The sequence below is a fragment of the Rissa tridactyla genome, chromosome 16 (genome assembly GCF_028500815.1).
Source record: "Rissa tridactyla isolate bRisTri1 chromosome 16, bRisTri1.patW.cur.20221130, whole genome shotgun sequence".
NCBI classification, from domain to species: Eukaryota; Metazoa; Chordata; class Aves; order Charadriiformes; family Laridae; genus Rissa; species Rissa tridactyla.
In genome coordinates this window covers 2,298,706-2,310,558 of record NC_071481.1, presented here as the reverse complement: position 1 = coordinate 2,310,558, position 11,853 = coordinate 2,298,706, and the positions used below count along the sequence as shown (strand labels likewise).

The 11,853-nt window shown below is 45.0% G+C and overlaps 1 protein-coding gene across 2 annotated transcripts in view; it reads left to right on the top strand.

Moving 5' to 3' along the window:
- Positions 1 to 1,390: 1,390 nt before the first annotated feature.
- Positions 1,391 to 11,853, top strand: part of SKI (SKI proto-oncogene) — a 114,533-nt gene continuing 104,070 nt past the window's right edge. The window contains exons 1-3 of one of the 2 annotated variants that reach the window (XM_054222211.1): positions 1,391 to 2,114; positions 2,225 to 3,146; positions 4,837 to 4,893. In XM_054222211.1, the coding sequence (XP_054078186.1) occupies positions 2,235 to 3,146; positions 4,837 to 4,893 (969 nt within the window). In that variant the 5' untranslated portion in view covers positions 1,391 to 2,114; positions 2,225 to 2,234. Of the gene's footprint in view, positions 3,147 to 4,836; positions 4,894 to 11,853 lie in introns of both variants that reach the window. The other variant, XM_054222212.1, reaches the window with a different exon arrangement.

Genomic DNA, 11,853 nt, shown 5'->3' with positions numbered 1-11,853 from the left:
CTCTAAGTGCTTTCTCTCAGCACATAAAGCCACGACCGATGACTTGGAGCAGTGTGTTTGGCTCTTGCCCCCTCTGTTTGGGTTGGGTGTGTGAGAGCGGGTTCCTCTTGGGAGGAATGCTGGTTTGGTTGTGAGATCAAAGCTCTTCTGCAGCTCCGTGACACCTCTGTCCTTTACTCCAGACAGCATTGCGGAATATGAAGATACAACTAAAATACCAGAACTTGCTGTGTTCCTTGCCCCGTTACGTTGATTCTGAGTAAATCACAACCTTTTGTTTTCCTGCTTGCTCTTTTAAACAGTGTTTGACCATTTGTCTATTTGTCCCGATGTGCCTGGTTTTTCTGCTTTTATGCTGTAATGGTAAACTCTTTCAGAAGAGACTATCTGAATGCTCGATTTTTGTGTTTCACTCAATGCATACTATGAATAGTGCTTTAAGTGACTTGCAGTCCAGATAACGTTTTAATATAACAATATTAAGAACAGTATTTTAGCCATGGTGTTGGTGTGGAAACGCTCCCCGGGGCCGCGCGGGGAGCCCTGGGCTCCGGCTGCGCGCCTCGCTCGGCAGGGGGCGCTCGTCTCCGGCTGCGCCGTGCGCGCGGGCCCTGCGGCCGCCGGCCGCGGAATCCCCCGTCGCGGTCCCGTTTGCCCCCGTTTGCGACAAACGCGGGTTTTTCTGGCCTGACCCCGCGTTACTGCGTCGGCGAGGGCTCGGGTAGCTCCCCCGCCGCCCGCACGCCTGTGTAGCGGTTGTGGCTCACGCCTCTTCCACGTGTTAAAGGCGCACAGGCGTCGCATGCGAGCGGGGTGTGTGGCATGTGTGTCCGGAGCAGGGGCCGCTTGTGCGGAGGGCGCGGGCCAGCTGGGTGCGCGGCCGAGGATGTGCTGCTTTCGGCCATAAATTGTCTTTGTATGCCTGCGATTTCTGCTCGGAGAGAGCAGGGCGTGTGCTCAAAGTTGAACTTAGCAGGTTTTGCGGCGGACAGGTTTTTTGTGGCGTGCTGGCACTTTGCGTGCGAGCGCGAGGCGGACGCGTTTTCGCCTGTTCCCTTTTTACCGCTGTCCAGAAAGAAAGCGGCGAGAGGGAAAAAAAAAAAAAAAAGGGAAAAAAAAAAAGAAAAAAAAGCCCTCGCCCTACCGCCCCTCCTCGGCGGCGCGGCGGTCCGTGAACCCAGCAGTTTACCCCGGCTGCCGCCCGGGGCCGTGCTGCGCGCCGGCCTGTGCGGCAGCGCGGCGCGGAGCGGAGGGGGGAGGCGGCCGCTGTTCCTGGAAGAGCCCGGCCTGGGGAGTTGGTCACATTCTTGGCTGGGATTCAATGACTGAGGCAGACACCAACAAACAGAGGGGGGGAGGAGGAGGAGGAGGAGGAGGAGTGAGGGAGGCTGAGCCAGCCTGCATTAGCTCAGCTCTCAGGCACTCTCAGTCTCTGCTGGAAAGAGGAGCTGGGAGGATGTGCGCTCTGTTACCGCGGCTCCCCACGGCACGCCGAGAAGACCGAGAGAAATAAGGGAAGAAAGGCGAACCGAGAGACGAGGAGTCCTCCCAGATCAAGCTGAGGGACCACGAGGGGGAAGGGAGCCTGCTTATCGCCCGTCCGAAGCCCCCGCGCCGTTTTGGAAGTGCCAGAGATTTGGGCCTTTTCCTTTTCTTCTGCGTTGTTCCCTTCCACAGACCAAGCTTTCTTCCTCCTCCTGCTTTTTACTTTCCTCCCCCGCGCCTTCCTTTCGGTGGATATGGACAGCAGGGTGATTACTGCAGAGAAGCAGCAGCCGCCAGAACATATTTGAGCCCCTGGTTCTCGGAGCGTGGCACAGACTTTTTGTATTTCTGTGGGTGGCGTGTGTGTGTGTGTGAGTGAGCGTGTGTGGTGGAGGTGTGGGAGGCGGGATTGGTTTGCCTGGGGGGTTGGCTGAGGGGGTGAGTGCTCGGATGAAGACCTCTTTTTGGCGTGACTCTGTGCTCCATCGGGGCAGCTTGGAGACTTGGAGGTTTTGAAATTGTAACGAATCAAGAGAAAAGAAAGAAGAGAGAGACACGCATACAAAAGGATTTATTTCCTATTCGTTAGTGGATTGTTAAACCTCAGTGGGAAGGAGAAAAAAACAAGGGTGGGTTGTTTTATTTTGTTCGTAATTTTTTTTCTTAAAAAAATCCCTTAAGTGGATTTGTACCAGGGTGGAAGATAACTGGGGATTTTTGTTGTTTGTTTTGGGAATAGAAACTAAAAAATGGAGACTGTAAGTAGAAGCAGCTTCCAGCCTCATCCAGGACTGCAGAAGACCTTGGAACAGTTTCATCTGAGCTCTATGAGCTCCCTGGGTGGCCCTGCTGCTTTCTCAGCACGATGGGCACAGGAGATGTACAAGAAAGACAATGGCAAAGACCCAGCAGAACCTGTACTGCATCTGCCCCCTATCCAGCCTCCTCCGGTAATGCCTGGTCCCTTCTTCATGCCCTCGGACAGATCCACAGAGAGGTGCGAGACCATCCTGGAAGGGGAAACCATCTCCTGCTTCGTGGTGGGTGGAGAAAAGCGGCTTTGCTTGCCCCAGATCCTGAACTCGGTGCTCAGGGACTTCTCCCTGCAGCAGATTAATTCGGTGTGTGATGAGCTACACATTTACTGCTCCAGATGCACTGCTGACCAGCTGGAAATCCTCAAAGTCATGGGCATCCTGCCCTTCTCTGCTCCTTCCTGCGGGCTCATCACTAAAACTGATGCTGAGAGGCTTTGTAATGCCTTGCTTTATGGTGGCACCTATCCTCCCCACTGCAAGAAGGAATTCTCTAGCACAATTGAGCTGGAGCTTACAGAGAAGAGCTTCAAGGTGTATCATGAGTGCTTTGGGAAATGTAAGGGACTCTTGGTGCCAGAGCTTTACAGTAACCCCAGCGCAGCCTGCATCCAGTGCTTGGACTGCAGGCTTATGTACCCACCTCACAAATTTGTGGTCCACTCTCACAAATCTCTGGAAAACAGGACTTGCCACTGGGGCTTTGACTCTGCAAACTGGAGATCCTATATCCTCCTCAGCCAGGATTACACTGGGAAAGAGGAGAAAGCTAGACTGGGCCAGCTCTTAGATGAAATGAAAGAAAAATTTGACTATAACAACAAATACAAGAGGAAAGCCCCCAGGGTAAGTGATGCCTTTAATTTTAAAGGGGGTGAGGGGAGAAAAAGAAAAGGAATTTTCTATAATTTTGTTGACATCCATTGACATACCCGATTTGTTACCAGCTGCTTTTCCTTTGACTCATTTAGCAATCTAATTGTGTTCTTAATTCTCACCACGTGTGTGTTAATGTAGACGAGCAGTGTTTGAGATGGCACCTTTTTTTTTTTCTGATTGTGTTCTGAACATGGTAGTTGGAGTTTTAAGTTATATATGTGTGTTTGCATGTCTTACTGTACATGAAACCTGATCTTTGAAACCCATCACACTATCTCAGAGTTTAGCAGGAACTATGTGATTTTGGGTCTTTAAGAGCTTCAGTTAGGGGTCAAGACAAGGAAGAAGCCAGAAAAAAATTACAGTTACTGATCACTCCAGAAGCAAATATATATAATTTTCTGCTCGACTGCATGCTGCTAGGGATGGAGGTGGGGGCTAAATTGTCAAAATGCTTTCATTGGAATAAAATGTGGCTGCTAAGAAAAAATCCTGACAGTAATGCCGGTTACTGGTGTTCAGATTAAGTGCGTGGAACGTGAATGGAGAGGTCCCTGCTTTTGGAGTATCCCAGTGGAGTCTGAATCTCCCCACCAGACAGGCTTTTGTATACTGGATTATGTATACATTCAGTAAATGAATCTGTCTAGGGCCAGCTGCAGCAGCTTCTTAAGGTATGCCATGCCGTGCTGAGCCAGACAGCTAAAGCACGATTTTTTTAGGTGTCTTTTGTTTTTCTTTCAGTCTGAGCCGCCTTTAGATCCCAGAATCCCTGGTGTGTGGGTGGGAGGCTGCCTTGGCATCTGGCACCAGTCCCGATCAATGGGCAGCAGTGCCACAAGGCCTTGAGGACTGGCTTACAGACACCGGGATGTCTGGCTCGCTGGCGGTGGTGGGGTCGGCTGTGGGATGAGCAGTTCACTTCCTGCTCCTTCCCCTCACCCCGACCCCCCCACCACAAGGTTAAAGCAAACTCTTGCCTACTGAGTTTTACACTGCAGATTTGTTGCTTGGATTCTGCCTCATCTGCCAGAGACTTCTGAACTTTTCTTTGGTTTTCATGTGTCTGGAGTGGAAGGGCAATGGCACAAGCCTCAAAAAGAGGAGCAACATTTAAAGCCCGCTGAGAACGTTCAGTAAAATTCTTAATTATCTCACCACATACCTGTTTAAAGGGGCAGACGCATAGTCAGACTTAAATAAAGCTTTTATTTATAAAAAACGCAACAAAAAAATCCAAACAAAACCCAGGGTTTTTAAAATATCCTGCACAAACAATGCGGAAATTCCTACAGCTAGCCTAAGAGGCCTAGTTAACCCGTTTGATTTGCCTCTGCATTTTTGGTGAAGGAGTAGAGTCTCACTCGTTGAAGTTCCAGTTTCTCTCCTGGTCTTGTGCTCAGCCCCCGTTTCAGTCCTTGTCCTCACCCCTCCTTTTCCTCCCGCTTGAGTGTCAAAACCGCTGTGACAAAGCTAGGCTGTAATGAGCCACATTATCTCCGTGGTTGGAGGTGGATGTGTTTTTAATGGCTTGTCTATTCTCTGTCAGTCATGTGCTAAGATGGAATGGTGGGGTAGATGTATATGAATGTCTGTGAGAGGAAAATACGGCTCTGAAAGTGGACGTGTTTTTCATGTTGGGAAATTAATTTTCTAGGGCATGCTTCGTTTGGGAAGCAAAATTAAGAAATCTCCACGTTCGTGCTCCAGAAAGGTACTGTGTCCCTAGCTCGGTCGTTTCCAGACTTTAATTAAAATGAATGTTAGTAGGGGTGTGCTTTCCTTTTCTTACAAGGCTTTTATGGCATTCTGTTCTGTTGTATGATTTGTCCAACACCCCAGGTGAGGTTGCAGGTGGAGAAAAAGAAAAGGATACTAAATCTTGGTTTTGCCTGACTTTCTTGGTGACCTTTTAATAGGTCCTATTTCAGAACATGGCAAGCAAGCACTTTTCCCCCAGACTCCAAAATCTGCATGCAGCGCAGCACTTCTTGCGGAGTGAATTCAAGATACCTAATAGTGGACGCCAAAAATTATGTAAGGAAATAGTGGCCGTCTATTTCTCAGAAAACTTATCCAAAATTCCGTCATCCTAAAATTTTAAGTCTCCTGCATAGGTTCATTTGAGCAGGTGGCAAGGAGTTTGATAGGGAGGAACAGAGTGGTAAGTGTGTCCCCAGAGGATGGGATAGAGGAAAAAACGAATGCTTTTATCATGCATCCTGTGCAAAACTGGGCTTAAGTTTCAAGGCTTTTGAGCTGTCTTCAGGGCCCTCCTATTAATGTGGTGCAGTCTTGAGGAGACCCTGGCAGTGCTGGCAGAGTTTTGTACGCTTATCCTTCCTTTTCTGAAGCCTTTTTCCATTGGGTTTAGCCAACGGATATCATATGCTAAGGTCATTTGTGTTGTAGCAGTGTATGCAGATAATTACGGAGAGATTTAATCAGGCTCTAAGATTGGTAGACTGTGGCCAGGGGCAAGTAACATAGGAGTAAAGTTTAGATGCCTAGTAAGGAAATGAAAGGATGGTCCCATGTCTGCCTCTGTGTGTTTGTGTTAATTACTGTCAGTTTGTGTGGGTTTTGTGTGTCTGTTGGGCTCTATGTCTGTCTGTCTCTGGATGAAAGGGTGAAGCATATGTGTCTTTGTGGTGGTCTTCCTTTTTGATGTAGATCTCTGCATAGCTTTGTTCTGTTTTATACAGAGGTGTTGGTGTGTGTTGTGTGCTGTAATCTGCTGTGTCAGATATTTTTGTCTTCTGCTTTCAAGAATGGGCTTTTTATCAGTTTTCCAATTTATTTATTTATGTATGTGTGTGTACACATTGCTTTGTGTGTTGTGTTTTCGCTGGGGCTCTCTTAGTATGTTGGTAACATGGGGTGCATTTGATCACTTTCATGGTTGTTTAAGAAGCAGTGAGGTTTTTTTGACCTTTTTGTTTGTGTTCATGAGGTTTATGTGATGAGGTATGTAGATTTCTGCCAGCACAGCTCTGCCTTTTAAGGGTCTGACTTAAATGGAGGAGCTGGGTTGGCACAAGCCCCCTTTGCCGATTCAGCATACTGGCAAAACTGCCTTTTTTCCCCTCTTTTTTTTTTTTTCTTTTTTTCCCTCCTCTTTCCCTTTTTTCCTTTCATATGATTCTAGAGTGTTGCTACAAGGTATAGCTTTGCCTAGATACTTCATTCCCAACTTATGTTTCTATACGCATCAGGTCTCCCTTGTGCCTATCTGTGTGTCTGTATTGAGAGGTGGATACATACATGTAGATACACTGTCTCTCAGTCAGACTGGTTGGTTGAACAAGATGTTTGTTGCCTGGTCTTGCCACTTGCAGAAGAAGCTTTTGTCTAGGTCTGTGTGAAGTCAGCAAAGGATCCTAACCAAAACTGGAAGGAGTTATGACAGTTGGAGTCCCCACTAGAGCAGGAACCATGGAGGCCTCAGCTACTTCTCTTACTCTCTTCTACAATTTTGATTTTTATATCCTCCCTGTTCATCCTTGGATGAGTGATTGACCTCCCGTAAGGTTCTTCACCATCCTGCTACTTCCAAAAACTCTTTCTCTTCTTGAGCCATATGATACCTTCTCCATTTTCCTTTTGCTGCGTTTTCCACCTTGCTGCACGTGGCAGGGTTTTTTTTCTGCTTTGTTTTCTCTCTGGTCTTTCAAAGTCTCCATGCACCAACACAGCTTTTACTTGAGTGGGTGTCCTGTTTCCCTACCTGTTTCTCATTTCATCCACCATTACTGGCATGGAGTACAACCATTACGTTCTGGGGTATTTTGAGAAGTTTAAAATGTGAATAATCTGACAGGGTTGCAAAATAGGGTCCTAGAAATCCATCATCAGTGCCAAAGCTTTTTTCTTGAGCTCAGCAGCTGGTGCATGTTGAGTGTTCACTTGCTGGGACAGATATGGCTTTGGTGTGTCTCTCGCGCTTGCTTTCCACTTCTGTGTGATTGACGGCTCTCTGGTTTCTTAACATCAGTATGCCTCCACTATGATAGAATTAGTTCAAAAAGCAGGCCTGAAGGCTTTGTTGGTTGCTATTTCCAGTAGAGGAGGGTGGGTTCAACTGTCTCTTTTGAACGCTTTTTTCTTTTTTAAACATTGAACCGAGCAACATTTGACAGCGCTTTCGTATTTCCTACCTGTGTGCCAGACGTGTACTTTTAGCAAAACTGTGTGCGATCAGACACTAAGAGAATAAGAGAGCTTTCCTTGCACACGTGTGAACACACCCACACACGCCAGCGCTGCAGTGTTCCCACGGTTCAAGTCCCAGCAGCACTTCTATGAAGTAGCTGGAAGCCAGAAGCAGCATTCTGGGTACTGACACACAAATGAGCACATAAGGCCTCCCACTTTATTTCACAATGCCTACCAACCCAGTGCTGCCACAACATGCAGCTTTCTCAGCTGGAGTAAGGTTTAGCCAGGTCAAGTGTGCAGCCAAATCAAAGAACAAAAATTGCTGAAAGTGAAATAGCGCAGTACCGACTGAGCTGTAGGGTAGCTGTGGACTTTTAGGTGCTGTGCTGCGCTTTATGGCCACCTGAAATGCTGCAGTAGTAGAGCTAGAATGGGTATCTTTCTGTATCCTAAAGTCCTGCTTCATCGCAGTAGTAATCTTCTTTATTTGTTCATAGTATATATCCTATGGTAGGTATAGCAGAGAGATTCTGATTTTATTCACAGGCGATGGTGTTCAGACAACTAGATGAATTTATTCTTTTTGGTACAAACCAACTTGATAAACGTCCTGGAAAATTCTGCCTGAGAACTGAGGCTTCAGTTGCTTTTCCATGGAGCAATGAACTCATTTGTTCTCTTACCTGATGTTCAGGAATTATATTAGAGATTCTCCAGTAAAAATTAGGAAGTCCCTAAAACAAAAATGTTGAAGTCTTGAGGCAGTAGTTTAGTTCACAAAAAAAAGTTGAACTTCAAAAATAATACCACGCTTAAACAAAATGCTGTGTACCTGAGGAGATGTCAGCGTTTAAGCAGACATCAGCATTTTTTCCTAAGCGTGCAAACAGTTTTACAGATGTTGTAGATCAAGAACAAAGAAGCAGGTACGTGCATGTGTGTTAGTCAAAGAATATGCTGCAAATAATGATCTAATGATGTTGAGTCAACTGTGGCACTGTGTTGCCCCAGAATAGTTCCTAAGTTCCTGAATTCAGTCCTCTTGAATTAGGGAGGGCATTATATGCAATCTCTTCTTTTGAAAATCACTGCCTAAAATATTTAAACATCTGCCTCTCCCTTCATTGTCTGGGCTGTCTCACCTCTCCATTGCTCTGGTTTCGGGCTTGGGCGTATGTTCTGCCCAAACAGTAGCATGCTTTGAAGATGCATGTAAACACAGTTTATTTTTTGGATGTGTTGGGAGCCTCACACCTGGTCTCGCTGCCAGGGTATGAACACAGCTATCGCTCGCTTGAGCTGACTGACCAATGAGGGTGTGTTTTCACTTGCTGAGAGGCGCGTTTAGATCAGTGTTGTAAAAGCATCTGGAGGCGTCTGTATGAGGCTGCTCAGAGCATGTCTAGACAACGCAGTGGTTAAAATTCTGGCAGCCACTTGTACCTTACCTACACCTTCCTTGATTCTCAGCGCTGCTAGAACAGGGGGAACTTTGGGGCTACATCAAGGTGGTTGGGCCCAAGCGAGATATGGGCATCTAAAGAGATGCATTGTCCATTCTTATTGAAAATTCCTGTTATTTTCATCTGCTAGCAAAGTTATTTTCCCAAAGTTAAGGGTTCTGAATGGTACTGACTACAGTAAGGAGTGGGCTGGCTGGCTGGTGATAACCGATGATTGGAGCTCATGTTGCTGGCTTAGCTGGCCAAACTGCTTTGCCATCGCGCAAAGAATTGTGTCTCAATGGGTGCAGTGATTTAGACAGAAAAGATTTTAATTCTGACGTATGGTTTCTGTTTGTTTTTGGTTTTTTCTATTAAAAAAAGTGAATTTTGAACTTGACACTGTAACTCTTATTTAGAGGGAACTGTCATGGAGCAGTTACGCTAAATCCAACAGGGGGTTCTTGGAAAGAAATTAGAGCTTACACAAAAGTAACTTAAACTGAATCGTAGCGAATATATCGATAGAGTACTGTCAATTACTAGGCTAATCTATTTTAGCTGAGTGGCCATAGAGCACTTAATCCAAATTGATCTTCACATACAGGAAGCATTACTTTAAAATGTAGTAATATAGTGTGGTTTTGTTTTAAATTTGTCTTAGATTTGTCAATTATAGTATGTGTGTTAATGATACGTTTTATTAGATAATACCTAATTTGTTTGCATATGTTTTCTGAATCTGGGTAATACACACTAGTAAATCTGCACCATTTTTAAAATGCTATTCTAGTCTCACAGTCAGTATGTGTTCTTGGAAAATAACTACAGAGAAGCAAGTTTGCTCTGACAAGATGTGCTCTGGTCCTTTACCTTCCTCATTTACACATTATGTAGCCGTGTATGTCTTTTACATTTCATTGTCAGTGTGGAGATTATTACTAAAATCACCTGTTCCCATATCTTCTGGAACATACGAGGTTAATTTGAAGGTTTGGGGCTTTGGGGCTAGTTCTACAGTTCTCACTCAAGCAATCAGCTGGCATAGAGTAATTGGAACCAGTTCACCCGCAAACCACAGCAGACTTGTATATGTATCAGACTTCTTCCTGTGTGTTGACTGGCAGCACTTGCAGTCATAGAATAGAGGGATGGATTCCGAACCAGAATATACCGGTGCTGAGACAAAGTAGCTTCACTGAGTTTGTGGCCTTACCTGGCATATATAGGCCTGTGCTAAAGCAGAGAGCAGAACACGTAGTTCTGCTACTGCAGTGTTTTCATTTTGCTCATTAATGGGATTTTGGTTTCATTGACATTTGATGGTACTCTGATCCTGATGGATCTTACTGAATGAGGCAATGGTTTCTGCAACTGGGAGCTGGTCTGGCTTCAGGCTGAAGGGATTTTGTCTGCTGGTTGCCACGTGCGAGATTGGGTTTTAAGGTTGCAGTAGATATCTAACAGGGTGGAATTTTTTTGTTCCTGTATTTCAGATTTGTCAGGTTTTATTTTTTAATTTTTTTTTTTAATTGATGAGGAAACATGTCTAAAGCTGGGATGAGGGCCAGCCTTTTTTTCTGATGCAAATTCAAGGACCATAAACTTGGCCTCAAAATTGTATCAGGTGCAGGTGCAGTTCTTTGAGTGGGCCTGTCTTGTTGGTATTGGGCAATCCTGCTGGCTCATGGAGCTTGGCCCCTCTGCACTGAGCTAGTTATTTTGCTTTGACTTTGGCTTGGGTGAAGTAACAAAAACACTGATACAAAATTCAAGCTCTGATCCTGTCAGTGTTTCCTGGACAGAGAGCTCTTCTGGAAGCCAATGGGAATTCCCATGTGTGGAGCATTTATCGTTGGCTCCATCTATGGTTTGGTTGCTATCACATAAAATTGGGCTTCTCCAAGCAGCAGATGCATATTAAAACAACCTGATAAGCTGCATAGTTATATGTTCTGTTAGATGGGACAAGTCCTGCCACCCTTACTCATGTTAAGTACTCTACTTGTTTTAACAGTCTTATTTAAAATGTCAGGGAAAACGTACATGAGGATAGACATTGTGCATATATGTAAAACTTGCAGCATCATTCTGTATACTGGAGATAAACAGGAAAGGAGCTAATCAATAACTTGGTTTCTGGCTTTGTTGTTTATTGATTTATGTACGGTTACCTTTGTACATGCTTTGTAGAAAATGTGACTTTCATGTTCGGTTTTTGGGTTTGTGGGGTTTTTTTGGGATTTTTGTTTGTTTGTTTGTTTTTTTTAAATTGAAGCTTTTTCTGTTTTGGTATGAGAATCAGTTGCACTGAAAGCACAAAAATTGCTTAAACTTTAAGGATTAAAAGACAGTAACAACATTAACAAAATAAGATACAGCCTAGTGCTTGTTTCTTGCTACGGAAGATGTCAGTGATGTATTCAGAAGACATGTACCCCTGTGCTTTGTTCTTCACCCTCTGCTCAGTCAATGGTATCATTTTGTAGAATAAGGTCATTGACTTGGATTGCTTCTTGGTTTCTCAACCCTTTTCACCAGCCAGTTTGTGTAATGTCTGTCTGAAACATTGAGTAAGGGCATTGAAATAGCAGACAGGATATCAAGTGTTAGGAAGTCTGGGTTAAGTATAACAGACAGTTCTGGCCGGTGAAAGGGGAGCAGCCCCTTGAGCTTGGTTACAGTCCCGTCTCTGTGGAAACAGCGGGCTCTGGTCTTCGCATCCTTGTTAGCGCTTTTCCTCTCTGTTCTCTCCACACCCGTATAATTAATTGTGTGTGGGTGCACCTCTTTTCTAGAGATGTGTCTTCCTTGTTTCTTAGTGGCACGGAATTGTATGTAATAATGTCTCTTTCTAAGGATTACATAAGTTTAAGATGATTTCTCCACTGGGAGAATTATGCAAGTTTAAACTGAAATGTATTTAGAAAGCTTTTATGTGTGTGTTTTCTGACTCGCAATGCAGAGGGTGATTTATTTGCATCCTTAATTGGACAACATCTGTTAGGGTTGGAAGAAAAACCATTTCATATCTTTTCACTGTCACAGCCTGCATTTTTATAAGTCCTCTACCC